Source organism: Trachemys scripta, chromosome 3, assembly GCF_013100865.1.
Source record: "Trachemys scripta elegans isolate TJP31775 chromosome 3, CAS_Tse_1.0, whole genome shotgun sequence".
NCBI lineage: Eukaryota > Metazoa > Chordata > Testudines > Emydidae > Trachemys > Trachemys scripta.
The window spans coordinates 81,529,541-81,551,433 of NC_048300.1; the positions used below are offsets into that span (position 1 = coordinate 81,529,541).

General features: G+C 43.8%; 1 protein-coding gene across 3 annotated transcripts in view; it reads right to left on the minus strand.

Annotated features, from left to right (window-relative positions):
• Positions 1-21,893, minus strand: part of LOC117874762 (centromere protein J-like) — a 67,151-nt gene that overhangs the window by 10,214 nt on the left and 35,044 nt on the right. For all 3 annotated transcript variants that reach the window (XM_034765224.1, XM_034765223.1, XM_034765225.1), the window contains 8 exons: positions 19,250-20,705; positions 14,946-15,072; positions 9,822-9,987; positions 4,905-5,120; positions 3,677-3,823; positions 1,360-1,506; positions 922-1,036; positions 521-627 (listed from right to left, as the gene is read on the minus strand). In XM_034765224.1, the coding sequence (XP_034621115.1) occupies positions 521-627; positions 922-1,036; positions 1,360-1,506; positions 3,677-3,823; positions 4,905-5,120; positions 9,822-9,987; positions 14,946-15,072; positions 19,250-20,705 (2,481 nt within the window). The remainder of the gene's footprint in view (positions 1-520; positions 628-921; positions 1,037-1,359; positions 1,507-3,676; positions 3,824-4,904; positions 5,121-9,821; positions 9,988-14,945; positions 15,073-19,249; positions 20,706-21,893) is intronic.

The window sequence follows — 21,893 nt, forward strand, 5'->3', positions numbered from 1 at the left end:
AGCGCTACCGGCTTCGGGCAGCCCCCTTGCCTCTGGACCCTGCGCCCCTGGAGCCCGGGAGGGGAAGTGCCCGGCCGGCGGCTGGGGTCCGGAGGCATGGGGGCTGCCCGAAGCCAGTAGGGCTCAGGCAGCTCGGCTCTTAAACAGAGCAAAAGAGTCAAGGTAGGGAGCACAGCAGCCGCGGGAGGGGAAGTGCCCGGCCGGAGGTATTTTTCCCGGACATGTTCGGCTTTTTGGCAATTCCCCCCGGGACGGGGGTTTGATTACCAAAAAGCCGGACATGTCTGGGAAAAACCGGACATATGGTAACCCTAATTTGTAAGATGTCACTATATTGTTTTAAGTACAGTCAGCACCAACAGATGGGAGGGAAAATGAAACAGACTGAATATTGGCCCCACTGAAGACAATGGTAATTTTGCCAATGACTGAAATGGGACTAGGATTTAGCTCAGTGTCTGTGAAAGCTGAAGTATAAATCTTGCTGGATGATTAAATATTTCTCTATGTATAAATATACCTGTGTTTCCGCATTGTTATTGCAGGATTCAGGGCTACAAACATCATCGTTCTGGTTGCTAAAGAGGACTGTGTCCTCTGAACTACCTGAGGTGGATGAAAATCTGCCTACAGGGTGTGGAAAGAAAAACAGATTCAAAAGGTCAGTGCAGGCTTAGGAAAGTGCCCAGTCATACAACTGCCACGGTGTTGTTTCAGAGTCCATTTTTAAAATGCTGACTTTCAGATTCATGCAACACATATTGCAGCAATAATATCATTCTTGTTGACAGCAACACTTGGTGCTGCCTCCTCCTGGAGCAAAAGAAAGAAGCCGTACATTCACCTGCAGACCCCTGCTGGCAGGTGGAAAGTTCCCACAAATTGTAGCCATAGAAATGTAGGGCTTGCAGGAAATCTTACCTTTTATGTAAGACGATGAGTTGGTTTCCTTAGACACAGTCAAGTGTGAGACGGGAAGTACAGGTGACTTCCTGCCATAGGTTCTTTGTTCATTAAGAGATGATTGATGCATAACCTAAAACAAAACGAAGAGTTTTAGACAAATATACAGTCCTACCATCTCTGTAACTTGGCAATTCTCAGTGTATGAATGGTCACATGTGAACTTCTCCTGGGCTGTCAAGAAATGAAGCTTGTACCACAAATAAATTTGTTTCTATTTAACTGTCTACCTCTCCCCCAACATAAGCATATTGCTTGTCATCTTAGATGTAAACTCTTTGGGGCGGCACATGTCATAATGGATCCATGATCCCAACCAGCGCCTCTGAGCAATATCATAATATAAACAGTAAATAATCATAACAATCAGAATAGTCTGCACTATTAACTGGTTACCTTCTCTGTCTCAAAGGGTGTTAATCTTCCCTGATGGGGTGTTCTCCTGCCAGTGGGTGTCGTACTTCTGCTATGAAAGTGATTAGATGGTGTCTTTTCTCTGGGTTCCCTGGTTACTGATTTCAAAGACTCAGTCCTTTGCACTGCCTGAAATGCATTCAATATTTTTGCATTAAGTATACACTGTCATGTTAAAAAAATCACACTGAAGTCATTCTGTAAAAGTAACAAAAATAATTTGCTTATTTCAAAAATGTTAGAATTTTTTTTTAAATTTCCTTTTCACTATTTTTGCTGTTTGTTTACTTTTCACGTTTCTCTCTCTGCTTGGAAAATGGAAGTGGACAACCCACTTTCACTTTTGTTTCTAAGCAGTTTCATTTTCTGGTTCTTGTAAAGCTGGAACAACACTGCAAAAGGTTGCAATCACAGCAGCAGGATGTTCACATATTAAGCACTTATAGATTCATAGAGTGAAATCTGGCCCTACTGAAGTTAATGGCAAAACTCTCATTGACATCACTGAGGCCAAGATTTAACTCACAGTTTTTAAGGCCAGATGGAACCATAACAATTGCCTTGAGTAAAATTTTCAAAAGCCCTTATGTGACTTTGAAGCCTAAGCCTCATTTTTAAAAATGGCATAGGCATTCAGGAGCTAAAGTCCCACTGACTTTCAGTGTGACTCAGAGGCAGTGCTAGCCCATTGGGGGCCCTAAGCAGAAATATTTTGCCCCCCCAACACATAATAAAAAGCAAATGGGGGTCCCCTTGAGCTGCTCGCGCCCTAAGCAATTGCTTAGTCTGCTTATGCCTTGCACCAGCTCTGATGTGACTTAGTCTCTTTTGAAAATGGGATTTGGCTCCCAAGTCTCTTAGGTGCTTCTGAAAATTGTATCCCTAATCTGACCTCATACGTAACACAGACCATATAATTTCACCCAGTAATTCCACATCAGCTCATAGCTTCTAGTTGAACTAGAGCATATTGTTTAGAAAGACATCCAGTCTTGAGGACAAACATCCAATCTAGGCCACCCCATTCAAAAGTGGGGCAATGACAAGCTAATAGTTCACACACAATATAAATGTTGCCCCTTTGTGTCTGTGCACATTACACAATACAATCTTTATTCACCTGATCACATTTTACTTCACAAATAATACAGTATAGAATTTTAAGGGTTTTTTCCTAAAATCTTCCTGCCATCTCTATTCATGTTGCACAGTAACCTCATTTCACAAGTAACTGCTTTTTACATGTTTTTAAATTCCAAGTTACTTCAGTGACTGGGCAGGCAAATGTGGTAATTGCTGCAGCTACTGTGGGAAGTAGCTTCCACATGTCCCTGGATGTTAGAACATATTTGTGTCATGAGATCATTAACTGCAGAGACAGGAGGAATCTCAGTTCATCTGACCGACAAGGCACAGATGTAGACTAGGTGTAAAAAAAAGGCAGGGGAAGGATTATTATTCGGGATGTTCAAATGGAGACAAAATAAAAAGTTACAACTTGAAGCCAGGAGGAGGAAAATTCTAACTAGATATTTAGGAAAAAGTTCTTAAAAGTGAGATGCATCAGACAATGGCGTAATCCAGCCACAGAAGAGCAGTCAAAGGGCTATCAATATGAGCCCAGTGCTGCACTCATTATGGTCAAATGGGAGTTTTGCCATTGATTTGACTGGAAGTAGGATTAGGTCTTATGTGCACTAAAGAGAAATTGGGTTTCACACTTTGGGCCAAATTCTGTGTGGTCTCTTTCGTAATTACGCAAAACCTGAAACAGTGAAAATACTGGATTTCAGCTTTGCAGAGACAAGGCTGCAGAGAGCCCATGAAAGGAGACTTCACAGCCTCCCGTGTGCCGTGGTGCAATTCTCTAGTGTGTCTCTCTCTTCAGAACCAAAGAGCCAGGGAGGGTTGGGGGAAGGGGAGGCTGGAAGAGTGGGTGGGGCAAGGCTACTGGATCCTCTCACACTGTGCAAATTCAAGGGCCAAAACCATGCATTGGGGCAGTGGCACAGTACACTGTGATAACTACAAATAGGCAATTCAGTTAGGCTTAAAATAGGAGACAGATGATTGTCTCACACCATTATGGAGTTAGGAAGAGTGCAAGGAAAACTTTACTACTGCACGTTCTTAGTGCTGAGTCACAACATGGGACTATGTAGAAAAGGTGACCCCATGTATCTGGACACTTTCATTTACATACATTTTGGTCCCAGAAATCATTCTCTAAAATAAGTCTCATGTTTTTAAACTGTGGAAATGTGACTGTTTGCAATAAGGACCCGAGTTTAATCCATACTTTCATATTCACATCTCTGGGGGGGTGTTTCTCCACTGGAGTTTTCCTCCCCACCGGAGTGGTGTTGCGACTCTTATGGCTACTTCGCAATGGCCTGTCTTCTAGGTTAGCCAGAGACGATGTCCCTCTCAAAATAGCTTCTGAAACCTAATGGAGAATTTATGATAAACAAAGCAATGGTTTATCCATCACATCTAATAGAACCAGTCACATCATCTTGTACCTGGTGAAAAAACTCACACCAAACCTTCACATTTTCTGAGGTAACAAGGCAATATGTACACAGGTAGCTACTATTCAGTCAGCTAGACCACAGGGGGGTGGAGGGAGCAGGGTGCACCAGTTTTCTCCCAAGCAAAGAGATCAATACGGAATGGAAATCCCTCACTATTAGGTGCCTGGAGTTGGAAAACGTAATGGCTCTGACAGGAGATAAAACAGAATCACCCTAAATTTATACACAAAAGACTAGATACCTGGCTAGCCAGGGACAAGGTGGTCCCCAGCATAAGTTACAGCCGCCTCAGGGTCATGTCCCCTATACAGTGCCCTTATGCCAGCTGAGGATTCTCCAGCCCAGAGGGAATCTTCAGAGGCTGAAGGCCCAGGCTTTATGGCTCTTTTGCACCACCAGAGCAGGCCAAAGCAGGTGGAGTGGGGGCCAGAATCTAGACAAAAATGTCCAGCATATTTTGCGTTCTCTAGCTCTTGCTTTGATTGGGATTGTTATACAGTTTTGTTCCGTACTGGTGTCCTTTATGTTGCATACAGCACAGCTGGAATCATTTTTCTGTGTGACCTTCACTATGCATAAAAAAAAGGGTCATCAGAAGTAACAGGCAGATTCCAGTCAAGTTAAATTTGAATTTGGGATTATAATGTCCAAAGGAGCCTAAGGGAGTTAGGGGCTTCATTCTCATTAATGCTATATTAAAATATATAAAGATTATTTACCATTTCCCTTGCTTTATCAAGTGAAATTGGTGGTTCCAGGCACCTTGTAAAGAAGAATGTAGTTACTGTCACTTATAAAGGGAAGGATGGCCCAGTGGTTAGGGTACTAGCCTGCGACTGGTTATTTCCCTGAGAATAATTGGCTAAGAGAGAGAGTATGCTCGTGCACTCCTGATTCTGAAGAAATCTTAAAACTTTGAATTGCTCTGACATTGGTATACCAGACACTTCCACTGCTCACACAATCACCTACAGACAATAGATCCTTCAGTACCGGGGTTTCTGATTTTCTGCTTATGAAATCCACAGCTCTAGATTTCTTTTCTGCTTCCAGCCTCTGATGCTCTGAAACTCTGAGCTCATCCTGAAGGTCCAGGTTCTGTTTGGTCAGCATCTCAATCTGATGTTTTAGCTTGCCATGGGCAGCATGCCAGTGGGACTCATTTCTCCTGAACTCCTCCTGGAGCCCTGCAATCTGCTGTTTTAACATCTGTTATTAGGGAAAGGCACAGAACGTTAGTGCACCATTCCAGGCGAGGCAAGCACAGCTCATGCATTTGGAAAGACACATGAAATCTGTTGTTTTGCTTAAAGCTTTATTGAAACTTTTCATTATGACATAAACACACACAAAACAAAATCACACCAGATCTACCAAAATACACAGCAATAAAACAAACAAACAAACAGAAATCCATGCTGCAGAAGAGCCAAAGAAAAGGAGCCTAAGAAAAAGGAATAGGTATTAGCCCCCTACAGTATTTAAGGTGTACTGACAAGCATCTACAGCAGTGAGATATTAAGCCAAAAGGGATAATTTTCAGAACTGCTGAACACCCACTATAAATGAAGTCAGTGGAAGTTGCTGGTGATCAATACCTTTCAAAATCAGGATCTAACATTCCAACCATCATGGAGCATCTCACTGTGTTTGCATTAAAAAAAAAAAGATTTTCTTTAAGCGGCTTGGACTGATGGAACAATCTGACTGATTCAGGTTCTGATCCTAATGAGTCTAGAACATCCACAACTCTTGCTGACGTCAGTGACAACTCAGGCATGGATGTCTTTCAAAAAGACATGCTGTAGCTCAAACAGAAGTTATGGGCTTGATGCAGAGATTAGTAGATGAGGTTCTTGGGCCTGTGTGATGCAGGAGGTCAACCGAAATGATCATAATGGTCCCTTCTGATCTTAAAATAAAAATCTATGAATCTATGGACACTGGCCAAGCCATTTTAGAAATATATTTAAGCGTACGTTTCCTTAGACATGCCCTGCCCCTTTATTAATCCTGCACCTTTAAATGTAAAGGAGTGGATGTGCAAAGATCTCGAGCCTTTCCTTTGCTCAGGGAGAACTACACCTAATGCTTAATTGTAATCTGTCATTTTGACAGATAGGGAGGAACTGGCTGAGAATTTGAAAGTGGAAGGCATCTTGGGTGAAAGTGATCACAAAATGATAAGAGTTCATGATTCTAAGGCATGGTAGGAGGGAGAACAGCAAAATAAAGACAATGGATTTCAAGAAGGCAGACTTTAGCAAACTCAGGGAGTTGGTAGGTAAGATCCCATGGGATACAAGTCTAAGGGGAAAAACAATAGAAGACAGTTGGCAGTTTTTCAAAGAGACATTATTAAGGGCACAAGAGCAAACTATCCCATTGCATAGGAAAGATAGGAAGTATGGCAAGAGATCACCCTGGCTTAACCAGGAGATCTTCAATGATCTAAAAATAAAAGAAGAGTCCTACAAAAAGTGTAAACTAGGTCAAATTACAAAGGATGAATATAAACAAATAACACAAGTATGTAGGGACAAAATTAGAAAGGCCAAGGCACAAAACAAAATCAAACTAGCTGGAGACATAAAGGGTAACAAGAAAACATTCTATAAATACATTAGAAGGAAGAGAAAGACCAAGGACAGGGTAGGCCTGTTACTCAATGAGTAACATAGTGAATGCCAGTGAAAATGAGGTAGGATCAGAGGCTAAAATAGGGAAAGAACAAGTTAAAAATTACTTGGACAAATTAGATGTTCTCAAGTCACCGGGGCCTAATGAAATGCATCCTAGAATACTCAAGGAGCTATTAGCGATTATTTTTGAAAAGTCATGGAAGACAGGAGAGATTCCAGAAGACTGGAAAAGGGCAAATATAGTGCCCATCTATAAAAGGGAAATAAGGACAACCCAAGGAATTACAGATCAGTCATCTTAACTTCTGTACCCAGAAAGATAATGGAGAGAATAATTAAGCAATCAATTTGCAAACAGCTAGAAGATAATAAGGTGATAAGTAACAGTCAGCATGGATTTGTAAAAAACAAATTGTGTCAAACCAACCTGATAGCTTTCTTTGACAAGCCTTGTGGATGGGGGGAAGTGGTAGCCACGGTATATCTTGACTTTAGTGAAGCTTTTGATACTGTCTCACACGACCGTCTCATAAACGAATTAGGGAAATGCAACCTAGATGGAGCTACTATAAGGTGGGTGCAAAACTGTTTGGAAAACCATTCCCAGAGAGTAGTTATCAGTGGTTCATAGTCATGCTGGAAGGGCATAATGAGTGGGGTCCCACAAGGATCAGTTCTGGGTCCAGTTCTGTTCAAAAATCTTCATCAATGATAGATAATGGCATAGAGAGTACACTTATAAAGTTTGCAGACTATACCAAGCTGGGAGGGGTTGCAAGTGCTTTGGAGGATAGGATTATAATTCAAAATGATCTGGACAAACTGGAGAAATGGTCTGACGTAAATAGGATGAAATTCAATAAGGACAAATGCAAAGTACTCCACTTAGGAAGGAACAATCAGTTGCACACATACAAAATGGGAAATGACTGCCTAGGAAGGAATACTGTGGAAAGAGATCTGGGGGTTATAGTGGACCACAAACTAAACATAAGTCAACAGTGTAACATTGTTGCAAAAAAAGCAAACATCGTTCTGAGATGTATTAGCAGGAGTATTGTAAGCAAGACACGAGAAGCAATTCTTCCGCTTTACTCTGCGCTGATTAGGCCTCAACTGGAGTATTGTGTCCAGTTCTGGGTGCCACATTTCAGGAAGGATGTGAACAAATTGGAGAGAGTCCACAGAAGAGCAACAAAAATGATTAAAGGTCTAGAAAACGTGACCTGTGAGGGAAGATTGAAAAAATTGGGTTTGTTTAGTCTGGAAAAGAGAAGACTGAGAAGGGACACGGTAACAGTTTTCAAGTATGTAAAAGTACGTACAAGGAGGAGGAAGAAAAATTGTTTTTCTTAACCTCTGAGGATAGGACAAGAAGCAATGGGCTTAAATTGCAGCAAGGGAGGTTTAGGTTGGACGTTATGAAAAACTTCCTAACTGACAGGGTGGTTAAGAACTGGAATAAATTGCCTAGGGAGATTGTGGAGTCTCCATCATTGGAGATTTTAAAGGGCAGGTTAGACAAGCACCTGTCAGGGATGGTCTAGATAATGCTTAGTCCTGCCACGAGTGCAGGGGACTGGACTAGATGACTTCTCAAGGTCCCATCCAGTTCTATGATCCTATTATTTTTTCTTGCACTAAGTGGTTTTGCATTCATTCTTTGTGTATTTCCAGACAAATTGAACTGTATATTTTAAATCCTTGACCCTTTGGAACAAAACCCTGCAAACCCCAACCCCTAACACTAGCAAAGGCAGTGAGGAAAAGCAGCAGTTTTCCCATCCTCCCTCTCCCGTGTCTTCATCCTCTCCCTCCTTTCTTCCTTCAAGCACATAATTCTTTCTTCTTCTGCAACTTCACCATGAATAGTGCACTGTGGGGTAGCGTAATTGTGATTTACCTCTTAATCTGACAGATGTGGGACATGCCTCCAAACTGAGGTGGATACAAGAAAGCTATTTATTTATATATTTATGCACCCACCATTATGGCACTGGGGGAACTTGATGTACATTGACAGGCTTGATCCTGCACAAGGGCAGGTGTGTATTGTTGCTTGTTAAAAGCAGAAGGTGAAAAGTGATGAGCAAGCAAAGACAGCGGGGGTACCCAATCTTGCAAGGATGAATGATGTTGTGCACCTGCTACGTTATTAATGAAAGGCATTTGACTTAATCTTGCATGCAGTGTTGTTGCAGCCATGTTGGTCCCAGGATAGCGGTGAGACGAGATGGGTGAGGTAATATCTTTTATAGAGAAGTTGGACAATCTTGAAAAGTTGGTCCAATAAAAGGTATTACCTCACCTACCTTGTGTCTCTTGATCCTGCACGACTTTGTAATTTAAAAATTAGCACTATATAAAATCAATGTAGCCCATATTAAATGGATTAAAAACTGATTCATTGATAGAGCTCAAAAAGCAACTGTAAATGGGGAATCATCATCCAGTGAGGTGTTTGTAGTGGATTCCCACTGGGATTTGGAGTGGTAAATAATGATAGGAACAGGTCAGTTATAGAGAGTGATCTAAGCAAGCTGAGCTCATTTGAACAATTTTAATTGAGTCAAATGCAAAGTCATACATTTAGGAACAAAGAATGTAGGTCATAGTTCCAAGATAATGGACTGTATCCTGGAATGCACTGGCAAAGAAAAGGACTTGGTAGATAACCAATTAAACATTAGATCCCAGTGCAGTGCAGTGCTGTAGCTAAAAGGGCAAACATGATTCTTGGATGTATAAGGAGGGGAATATCAAGTAGGAATAGGCAGCTGGTATTATGTCTGTGTATGGGATTGATGAGACCATTACTGAAATGCTGTATCAGTTCTGGAGTCCACATTTCAAAGAGGATATTGAAAAATTGAAAAGGATTCAGAAATATCCACAAGAATGATTTGAGGTCTGGAAATCATGTTTTATTGGGAGAGACTTAACTCAGTCTAGTTAGTATATCCAAGAGGAGTTTAAGAGGTGAATTGATTATGGTCTACAAATACTTACATAGGGAAGTGATTTCTAAATCTAGCAGAAAAAGGCATAATGCTATCCAGTGACTGGAAACAGAAGCAAGACAAATTCAGACTGGAAATAAGTTGTAGATTTTTAACAGTGAGGGCAATTCACCATTGGAACAAGTTATCTCAAAGCATGGTGGATTCTCCATCACTTGAGGAGCAATTCTCATATCCATTCTAGGATGGACTACAAACTGATCTTTAAAATCACATTTTCTTTTTCCCCTTCTTTATACACTACTTACTTGTATTTCTTCTGATTTGACTTCCTCCCTAGTGACTCTAGCTGCTGTTGCGTACTTCTTAAATTCAACCTTTTCTTTCTGCGGTGTGTGAATGCGGTCTGTCTTATATTCTTCTAAGCAATTAAGTTCTTGAGCCTTGCTGGTCTCAAGCTGATCCATTTGTGTTCTGTTCAAAAGGTAAATTTGGGGATTATAAAGCTGATGTAAAGAATGTAGGTTGAATCCCGTCTTTGGATGAGTATCCAGGATTCCCAGATTTAGGGCTTGATTTTCAGAGGTCTCGGGCATTCACAGCAGACACTGAAGTCAAAGGGAGCAATAGGTACTCAGCACTTCTGAAAAAATCAGGTCCTTAATCACTGAGCGTCTCAGGTGAGTGTTTGAAGATAGAGTTTGTCCTTTTGAGCAAATGGAAGGCAATTCCCATTGGGATTTTCTTCCCAGCCAGCTCTATAGCCATGAATTTTATAGGCTTTCAAACACATTTTCTTAAGCCATGAAGGGATAAATTATGGCAGCCAGTGTCAGGCCAGGACATTTTTAGTAAGGCACGCAATGATTCAATTCTAAACTTGAATGCCTTAGGTAGTCCAATCTTTTTAGCGATGTTGCACAATATGGTGTCCTTTATGCAGCATGACCATGCCCCTGGTGACTGTGAGGTCACACTGTACAGAAGACACCAGACAGAATCATCCTACAGGCCAGATCTGGTCCATGAGTCACCAGTTGGATCATGTTTTTTAATTCTGGGGTATGCAGTGCATGCGTTGCATACCTAGACAGCACACCATTGATCGCAGCCCAGAGCAGTTGTGCTTGAAAAGAGAGAGAGAGCACAGGTGGCTCCTTCCCCACACATACCCATGCAGGGTGCAAGGTTGGAGGCTGAGCTTCCGGAAGCCCTAGCTTCCCCAGAGTGAGAATGGCCATAGACCTTACGTACCAGTTAGTGGATAGGGAGCTGTTGGGAATTCTTGCTAGAGGTATGGGGCAAGTCCAAGTGCCCAATGTACAATCTTAGCACCTAGGAGACATTTTGCCATTCCAATCCTAAAGCCTCTAGATGCCAGCACTGGGGCAATGCATGTTTTCCCCCACGAGAGCTCCAGGCTGTAAGTTCTTAATAGAGCCCAGAATCAGGGCCAGCTCCAGGCACCAGCGTAGGAAGCAGGTGCTTGGGGCGGCCAATTCAAAGGGATTGCACTCTGGGGCGGCATGTCCACGTCTTCGGCAGCAATTCAGCTGCAGGCCCCTCATTCCCTCTCTTCCTCTTTGAGCTGACGCCGAATTGCCGCCGAAGAGGAAGAGAGGGAGGACCCGCCACCGAACTGCCGCCGAAGAAGCGGCGCGATTTAGCTGCCGCCAAAGTGCTGCTGCTTGTCTTTTTTTTTTTGCCACTTGGGGCGGCAGAAAAGCTGGAGCCAGCCCTGCCCTATTTGTATGAACTGAAATCAGTGTTTGGCCAAAATGCTTACCCCATTTTTTGAATATTATTATTATATCATTTGTTAGCCTCATAGGCAGGCACATGAGGTGGCAGTGAGGTGGTTAAGAGCATTCACCTCACTAACTGAGCCTGTCACTGCAGAGTGTTCTCTAATGTACAAAATGGAAACTAACACTGACATTAAGAGACGCACAGGCCCCCTCCTCCTCCTGCCCAAAGGAAGGTGCCACTGCAGGAGAGACCTTTACAGTTTATTCATTTGGATTTAATTCATTCGTTCCTTTTTTTAAAAATGAGCCCTTACGGTATTCTGGGTTCATGAACATTAAAAGTAATACATCTCCCCAGTAACCAATTAACTCCTCACCCCAACCCATCTAGTAGGAGTAATAAATACAACACCGCTACTTATGCCCATCTTCTCCGTGCCCCTTGTGAGAACCGGTGTGTTACCCAGAAAGTCAACAAAGTAGGACCACAGCAGGAAGCAATTCTAAAGTGGAGGGTCTTTCACTGCAAATGCCCTACTTTCATAGCTAGACCAGTGAGCAATCAGTTCCAGCACCTCAACTGATTTCATCTGCTGCAGAATCACCCAAAGAGACCAGACGTGTTTCAGTTAGGGTTGACCCCAACCTTTTAGGGGCCTTATACAATTGATTAAAACCAAAGCCTTGAATTGCACATGGAAGTGAATTGGCGGCCAGTGCACATCACAGGTGTAAAGTGTTCCCTGCAGAAAACACTGCCTACAAAGCAGACCTCCATGTTCCATGCAAACTGAAGTTCTCATGAGGTTTTCAGCTGTAGCCCCATGTAAAGCACATCGCAACGACCCAATTGTGAACTGACAAAGACCCTGGTGATGGAAGCAAAATCCACAGCCAAGAGAAAACCTTATAGCTAAATGGAGGGAAAAAGCACCCATGATTGCTGTTGCTACCTGGACATCCAGAAGCTGCTGTAGATCCACCAAGAACTGCAGGTTATATGTCACAAACAGCAGAAAACTCCCCAGAAATAATCTTCACCAAATCTCCTTACAGCTTCCCACAGCCAACAGCAATTACCTCAGTTCGGTCTGGGTGGAGTCTCAGTCTACTAGCTCTCATCTCCACCCCGGTCTCCGTTAGGCACTGTGTATATGCCAAATTCTAAACTCAGAGAATGTTCACCCTCCAGTCTGCACTCCTCATGCCTGCAGAGGCCTAAGGAAAAAAATGTGTTTGGAAACCAGAGAATGGATAGAAGCCTGGACAGGTCCAGGCATGCCAGCTGACTCTCTCAATAGGGCTCTATTGCTTCAACCAGGCAAAAAAGTCAACATGGAATAACTGAAGAGCTCTATCACTGTGGTTACCAGCCAGGGCTCCTGATGTGCTCATTAGTTTAAAAATACAGAGCCAGATCCTGAGCTGGTGTAAATAGGGTGACCAAAGGGCAAGTGTGAAAAATCGGGACAGGGGGTGGGGGGTAATAGGTGCCTATATAAGAAAAAGACCCCAAAATCGGGACTGTCCCTATAAAATCGGGACATCTGGTCACCCTAGGTCTAAATCATTGTGAGGTCATTGACGTCAATGGAGCTAAGCGAGTTTACCCCAGCTGAGGATTTGGCCCACAAACTGGAAAGAGGAAATGAAAAGGTCTACACTACACAGCATGCCATCTATGGATTTGTGGATAACCACCTTTGTGAAAATGGTAGAGGCAACTACAGCTAACTCCACCAAAACACTGTCAACAACACTCTTTTTAGGACCAACACTATTATTAGATACCAAAGAACTATACTCAGTAAGACAAACCCACCAGAGGGCACCATCTATCTAGAGGAGCAGAGTACAGTGCTGTCTGGGAAAGTATTGCATTAACTCTGCATGAGAAACATCACTTAGCAGCTGAAGGTAACACCAGTACATAACTTTGGAAAAACTGCAGCCTACTTTCTTTTACTGCTTTTTTAGATGTTAAACATAAACAGCCCAAACCGACAAGCTCTCACACATGGAACTCCTATTGCAGTCCATTGGAGATCAGCCTGCAGGATGCTTGTGGGATCATACCCAGAAAAATATCTTTAATGAAGCAATTTATAATAAATGCAAAATATTTTGGGCAAGGATAGCTAAGGAAAACTATAGCACATTGTAATGCTGAAAGGACCTGATCCTAAGCTCTTTGAAATCAATGAACATATAAAAGTGTAAACCTATGGTTTGGTTTGGGGCGTGTTCAGTTTGCAACATGTATTCAATTTTTTTTAAAGGAATGCAAAAAAAAAATCGAAATCAAGAAATTACTCTTACTTTACATAAGAAAAAAAAAATTCTCATACCGAGTAAGAAATAGAATGAACACAGTAATACCAAAAAAAGGCGTTCGTATTACAATAGATATATGGTGAGCAGGGACGGCTCTGACTTTTTTGCCGCCCCAAGCAACAACAACAACAACAAAAACAGGGTGCAGGGCGGCCGGACCTGGAGGCAAAGCCAAAACAAAAAACAAAAAAAACAAGGCGCAGGGCAGCTGGACCCAGAGGCAAAGAAAAACAAAAACAAAAACCCTGGGTGCAGGACAGCCGGACCCAGAGGCAAAGCAAAAAGCCCCCCAAAACCCTGGGTGCAGGGTGGCTGGACCCAGAAGCAAAGCAAAAAAAAAAAAAAAAAACAAACAAACCAGGGAGCAAGACGGCCGGACCTGGAGGCAAAGGAAAAAAACCTAAAACCCCAGGGTGCAGGGCTGCCGGACCCACAGGCGAAGCAAAAAAATTAAAAAAAAAAAAAAAAAAAATAGGGCAGCCGTGCCGCCCTACGATTGGACGGAATGCCGCCCTTAGAATCTGCTGCCCCAAGCACGAGCTTGCTTGGCTGATGCCTGGAGCCGGCCCTCATGGTGAGTGTAGGTTCTAACAGCTTGCAGATACATTTTAAAAAAAAATCTCACTGGGTTTGAATTTAACCATGCTATGATTTTATTACAGGCACCCCAATGGCTACCGAGTACCTACAGCTGAGATGGTTCCCTCTATTCCAAACCCCTGTTTTCAATCATCATTTTCTTCAAAATATTACATTTTGGACGGAAAATTTTCCTGCGTGATCTCAACCGAGGAGAAAATTGTTTGAATTTTGCAAACAAACATTTTACAGCTAAGCAATTTTTCAGATGCTTTATTGCACTTAGATTATTTACAAATCAGCTCTTTTGAAACTTCAAGCTTGGTACATCCGTAGTTCCAAACACATCCTTTGCCTGGTTTGGATAGATACCACTGTATAAAGGTGAGTAAATCTAAATGTGACATAGGATGATAACCAGGTTGGGCCTGATCTTCTGAGATGGGAGTGCCCCCAGCTCACAGTGACTTCACTGTGACTTGAGGATGCTCAGCAACTTGTACAGATCATTCAGCATTTCACAAGATCAAGCCCTAAAACTAGTCATCTGGCCACAGTTTTCAAATCTGTGTGCCTCTAGTTAGTCAGCTACATCCATATTTGGACATCCACATAAATGGCCTGCTTTTCAGAGCATCCACAGCTCCCATTGAAATGAGGCCACTTATGTAGGATTTAACAACCTAGCTTTAGGAATCCAAGACTGAAAATATTGGCCGAAGTGCGTGTTCAGCTAGATTTGTTTTGCATACCACGGGATGGTTTACGTACCTGAGAAAATGCCTTGCTTTCTCTTGTTCTTCTTTCATCCTCGCTAGAAGAGGGGTTTCTCCATGATATACACCAACTTCCTTTTCCAATTCCTCTAACTTGTCAGTAAGCCTTCTCTGAGCTGCTTCTATGAAGACAATCATGTTAATATATATAACTTACTGTGTATTCATTACAATACTGCACATATTTAACTACAGTAGAATTGCAAAGACCAGGAAAATGTAAATTTCTTTGACATTAACATCTTGGGACCCAATCCTGAAACTATTCACTATACAGCAGTAGGTCTCAAACTTTTTTACTGGTGACCCCTTCACACAGCAAGCCTCTGAGTGCGACCCCCCACCCTGATAAATTAAAAACACTTTTTTATATATCTAACACCATTATAAATGCTGGAGGCAAAGTGGAGTTTGGGGTGGAGGTTGACAGCTCATGACCCCCCATGTAATAACCTTGCGACTCCCTGAGGGGTTCCGACGCCTAGTTTGAGAATCCCTGCTATACAGCATAATGCTTACTAGTGCAAATTAAGCACTACACCTTGCAGTAAGTGTGATGGATTGGGGGCTATGTCTGGGCCAAGGTATAAATTCCATTTTGGTTTTTGTTAATGCCACGCTGTATTTCAACCTCCATTTTGAATGTAACTTTTGAAGTGGCTTTGAGTATCCATAGTGTAGCAGGAACTTGACAGCTAGTGAAAAGTCTGTGTCTGAGGAAGTGTGACAGAGCAATCAAGGGCTATCAACACTAAATGGCTTTACTCCAGTGGAACAATTATTATTATTAATTATTTGCATGATTGTAGCTTCTCTACCAGCAGGATCACTGGCATTGAACGACTCTCTGCCCAGACATTCCTTGTATAAGAAATTCCTTCACTAAGCCTGTGTTTCCTTGCTTTCCTGCCACGTTGTCCCCAAAGTGCGTAACTAGAAAAACCAGAGCTCCCATAGCCAAGAATGGAACAAAGGAGGGGGATGTGTATGAGCAACAAGGGGCTCGGGCACTGGTTCCTGGACCCAGGCAATCAGACTGTGAGGTCCCACTGCCCAAGAAGAGGGTCAGACATGGATCTGCAACTGGGAATGTGCCTGAGCTAGAAACAGTGGCTATCCACTACTCATATCCAGATCCTGTGTATTAGTATGTGGGATTCAGTGATTGGATCCAATTACTACAGACTAGAGTCCATCCAGAGAGTGGGACTGGACCAAGTTGTGACAGTATTTGCAGGATCAGGCTCTTGGTTACTGTAAATCCAATTGGAATTCACCCCCATTAAGTACAATGTGCTGCACCAAAAAATTTCTAATTCAGAACAGAGGAGCCTCTCAGAACTTTCACCTGGACATCAAACCGATCCAGAGGGGAAAGGAGACTGAACATGGCAGAAGCACAGTAATAAATAAATAGATAATTAACTTCCACTCAACCCCAGAAAATAAGTAACTAAATTGCATGGGCATGTGGTATTTTTATAATTTTAGGAATTGCAGCCCTGGGCTTCCAGGGGTCCAATGAACCAGAAACCACAGGGCAGGCTCTTTTTCTGCCACTGTAGTTCCAAGTATTGTCCTTATCGCTCAAATGGAAATAGAAAAATCCCTCCTGAAAACCCATTTTCTCTGCAAGACTCTCCCCACATTAAGAAGAAATGTAAGAGGATCAAATAAAATACAAGATTAAATCGAGTTTGTAATAGGGTTACCATATTTGAATATTCAAAAAAGAGGACACGCCACGGGGCGGGGGGAAAGCGGGGGTTAACCTTTGCTGTTGCAGTGCCCTCCCGGACGTTTTTAGATATTTAAATAGGGTTACCATACGTCCGTATTTTCCCGGGAGGAATTTTTAAAATTTAAAAATTCCTCCCGGATGGCTATTTAAGAACCAAAAAGCCTGACATGTTCAGGAAAATACGGACGTATGGTAACCCTACCTAACGTTATTTTTTAAAAAGATGGGCCTGAACTAGAAATGAGCTCCATTTCACATGTGTGGGTCCCAGCTGCTCTCTGCCACTCTCATTGAAGCAGGTGTGCAGGGTTACTGCCCTGGGAACTGCAGGGTAGCAGTGGACATGGGGCCGGCTGCAGACAGGGGCATGGGGCAGGGCTAGCTGGAGGCAGGGGGTGTGAGGCTGGCTGCGGGCAGGGCAAGAGGTGTGTAGCTAGCTGGAAACGGGGTTTGGGGTTGGCTGGAGGCAGGGGAGTGCGGGATTGGCTGGAGATGGGGGGTGTGGGGCTGGCTGGAGGCAGGGCAGGGGCTGACTGGGGGGTGTGGGGCTGGCTGGAGGCAGGGGAGTGCGGGATTGGCTGCAGGCAAGGGGTGCGGGGCTGGCTGGAGGCAGGGGCTGGCTGTGGGCAGGGGGTGCGGGGCTGGCTGGCTGTGGGCAGGGGGTGCGGCAAGGGCTGGCTGCGGGCAGGGTGTCGGGTACTCACGGGGAGAGCGGCTCGGGGCAGCAGCCCGAGCCGAGCAGCAGGACTCAGCCCAGGCCAGCAAAGCAACCAGGGACCCCCTAGGCAGCAGCAGCAGCGGGAGCCCCAAGGCCAGGGGAGCAGCAGCAGCAGGAGCCCCAGGGCCAGGGGAGCAGCACAGCAACAGGGCCCGTGCCCAGGGCCAGGCGGCGGCCACATGACTCCCGCTCCCACAGCGCCGCGCCCCCGGCCGGTGTGGGGCCAGAAGAGGAATGACATCACTTCCTGGCTGGCCAGAGCCCATCAAAGCCGCAGCGCCCCCTCACACAGCGGGGTGAAGCGGGTTACACATTTAGCCGGGGCTGGGCGAGCATCCCAGACACACAGCTCCTACAGGTAACTCTAGGCTTACCATGTCTCCCTATTTTCCTGGACATGTTCGGCTTTTTGGAAATTTCTCCCGGACAGCAATTTGAGAACCAAAAAGCCGGACATGTCTGGGAAAATACAGGCGTATGGTAACCCTAGTTTGTAAGGTAACTCTCCCCTCTGGTTCTTCCAATGCATCCTGCTTTTTCTTGTGGGCTGAATGTCTCCTATACTGTAAACTCTTCAGGGCAGAGGCTGTCTTAATGTCTGTGTCTTGCACAGTGCCAAGCACGTTTGCCTGTGCTTAATAGCAATACGAATTAATTACAAAATGAGAGATGTGATGTTGGCATCTGAGCACATGGCCGGGAACCAGGATATAACAGGCATAACTTCACTGACGATTCACCAGGGATGAATTTGAACCCCGCAGCTTTAATCCCAGATCTCAAACCAGCTCCCATTCTGGCCTTGTACATGACACTTAAACTCTCTCTCAGTTTCTCCATCCCTAAAATGGCAGCAACTCAACTTTGGTGACAACTCTGGGTGTGGTGAGGATGAATTAACAATTTGTAAAGTGCTGTGAAGATGTGAAGCATTATGAGGGCTAAGCAACCACACCTACATATCCACACCGAAACAGTATTAAATTATATACAATTAGTAGTGGGTGGGCTCAGTCCAGCTCCTAGTGCACAGTTGCTCTCCTCATGAAACCAGTTACAAGTGGCACTGATAGACGCCCTTGTTGGCAGTCTCTGCAAAGAGGCCAAGACTGGAACGGGCATATAGACTGAACTATCCCCTCAGCCCTAGCGGGAGCTTGGTTTTTCTAGGTCAGGGCTGAGGAATGTTGGCATGGTGGTTGGCATGGCATGGGATGGTGCATGCACTAATGGAGCATGTGTAGAACAGAGATGCAAGTATGGCAGTACGGTCTGGTACGCCGTACCAGTAAGATATTTATAGCCGGTACTCCATATCGGAAAGACACTGGAGCACAACGTGGAGCTGCTGGGTGGCCATACACCCGCAGCTCCTCCGGCATGGCTGTACCACCTGACCTCCATCCCTGCCCCCAGCCCTTCCATGCCGCTGCGGGTCTTCTTTCTGGGGTCTGTACAGCAGCCCTGCCAGAGGACAGGGCTGGGGGCAGTACAGCCCGCTGGAGGAGCTGCCAGGTGGCCCCATGTTCTGCTCTTTCGCCTGTGGTTCCGGAGAGCCCTGTGGTTCAGAAGTCTCCGGCGCAGCGGGAAGAGGACAGAGGCCTGCCCCCCCAGGTAACGTGGGTTGGATCATGGGGAGGGCTGGGGTGGGGCAGGGAGAAGTCACGTGGGGTGTCATATACCCCCCCTTTAGCTGGTGTCTCCCCTTTGTGTCCCTCCCATGAGTGCAGCGTACTGGTAAGAAATGAATTCTACTTTCGCCACTGGTGTAGAATCATTATAAACCAAAAAAAATTCAACTTCTACTGACATGGGGAAAGAAGTTTTACTTAGCCCTTACCTAGCGTACCCAGAACTGGTTTTCTTTGTGCCCTCTCCTCTGCAAGGATTTCTTTACTTTTGAACGTAGGGAATAGGCTGGCCACCAGATCACATGTGGAGGGTGATGACTGCAGATCTACATTTTTAACATCCCCAACATTACTCTCACTCCTTGGCTCAGGCTCTCTTCCACCTCTCGCAGATCTCAGGGACCGAAAGGAAGACTTTCGAAGAGAAGAGCAAGCCTTGTTTCCTTTCAGTCTGGCAACCCCGTTATCAGACTCACTGCTGCTTGTGCTGAGGGAGAGATCCTGCTTGCCTTTTATCTCTTGAGCACCCAGTTTCTTTGGAGGTGGCTTGGTGTGCTTTTTCAGGGCCAGCTCTTCTGCTCCACTGGGCTCATCAGTAGCATAATCAGCATCAGAGAGATCCAAATTTTTGTCTGTGCGACCTGCTTTCTGAGGCATGTGCGTTGTGAGAGACTGAGTGCAGTAAGATTTGGGGTCATCCTCACTGTCAGTGGACGTGCAGCCTGACCCACTAGACAAAGGTTGAGCATTCAACCTGTTGGCAGCACTTCTATTGCTTTTCCACTCTTGCTGGTGGCTGACAGATGTGATATTCTTTTTCCTGTCCATGCCTTGAGTTGATCTGTGGGTAACTTTCATTATTCTGTCATTAACCATCTTAAACCCAGTGATGGTTCCTCTTTGGGTCTCTGGGCTTTTGCTCACACTGTAATCTTCATTGTGGCAACTGCTAATTCCTTTCACATCTGGTGTGAATTTGAGGCTTGTGCTCCAATCCATCTGCTTGGTTTGGCTTCCTTCTAAATTCTGAAGCTTAGAACCTTCTTGAAGGATTTCCAAGGGCTTTTCTGCTCTCTGAGTTAGATTACCCCTCACACGCTGATCCACAATATCTAGGTCCTTTTGAACTGTAGACTCCATGGAACTTTTGTCTGCTTTGTCTGAATGTCCTAGAGAATCAGTACTTTGAGCTTTATTTTTCTCACCTATTTGTAGCTTCATTTCAGTAATTTGTTCCTGACACTGCTGCAGGAGTTCAGCCCAGTTCATCTGCAGTGGTACAGCAGGATCCTCCTTTGCACACTCTTCTCCACCACCTCCTTCTCCTCTTTCTTCTGGGCATTGCTCAGGATCTCTTGCCTTACTGTCAACCTGAGCCTTTATTTCGCTCATGGAGACAGTGCAATTTGTATTCTTCTCATTAGAGAGCAACACCATGGGGCTGCTGGCCCGTCGATGTAAACGATTTAAATGTTTCCCCAGCTGTAATTTTCCTGCATCCTGTTGGCGAGGCAAAGAGAAGAGATTCTGGCAATCAAAGCTAACTCTTCTGGGATGTTTGGCTTGTTCTTTCACAAGGTTCTCTTTATTTTTTTCCAGCCTTGCAATGCCTTCTCCACGTTTCAGGAAAGATTTCCGAGGGGTCACTTTAGCCTCAAAGAAGTTCTGCAAATACCAAAAATTATGTTTGAATTATGAGACATTCTTCAAAAATGGAGAGAGAAATCAGATCCCATTAGGCGGAAGCCATAATAATAAAAACAATTTCTTTGTTGTATGCCACATTTCTCTATTTTCCTTTATATCAAAACTTTTTAAAAACACACAATGCTAGTTTTCCAGCATTTATACTGCTCAAGTCACACAGCACAAAATAAATTTTCACAGGGAGGAATATTATACTGAGATAATGTTCAAACAGTATTATTTGAGTTAATCATTTTTTAGAAAGTCCTAAAAACCCTTCCAGAGTATTTGGTTAATGTAAGTTAAAATTCACTTCTGAAACGCCCAGATATTTTTTGTAACCCTGTTAATTCAGTCCTTGTGCACAGCTATCTTAGAATTTTTATTTCCATGTGATCAAAGTGTTTTCCTATTTCTGCTTTCATAACAATGAAATAGTTTCAATATCTCAGATGAAAGGTATAAAAAATGTTAAAAAGTCATTCAATGATCACTTTGTGGCCAAGGCCCTGCATTTCTTTTTTAAAAAAATAAAAATTACAGAAAATATATAAATTAACCTGCAAATATCTGCCTTCATGATTCTGTGCTCTCTGCAACAGGTGATGACATCAAAGCTAGCACAAAATCATGTCCTCTTTTTCTAAGCTCAGGTATATGGACAAATTAACAAACTGCCGGCAGTATAACTGAAAACAGAACCTGACCCACAGTCACTGCACTAAAGAGTTTAGTGATGACATCAGATGTTGCCAATAAACTCAGATTCTGGCAAGCAAATGATTCTCACTGTTTCTCATAATTTAACAACTGCACTGAAATACATTTTGAGTCTGCGCTTAAATCCAAAATCTGCTCAGATTATTCACAAAAGCAGTCCCGATTTAGTCCATGTTCTTTTAGGGCAACGTTCATCCCTGTGCAGATGGACAGGACCAGACCTTTCTGTATCACTTAAGTCCCACCAAAATTCTATTTTGAGGCCTCCGGTGGTGCTTAGGTCAAGTGATGGCCCTTTTGCACTGGGGGAAAGAGGATCTTAAACAGGATTTTATGCTGTATTTTTTTAAAGCCGGGTCAGTTTACTTTTAAAGCACATCTTGAATTACTATACTCTGGGGAAATACAGAGTGATAATGGGTGGAATTTTCAAAAGTAACTAAATCA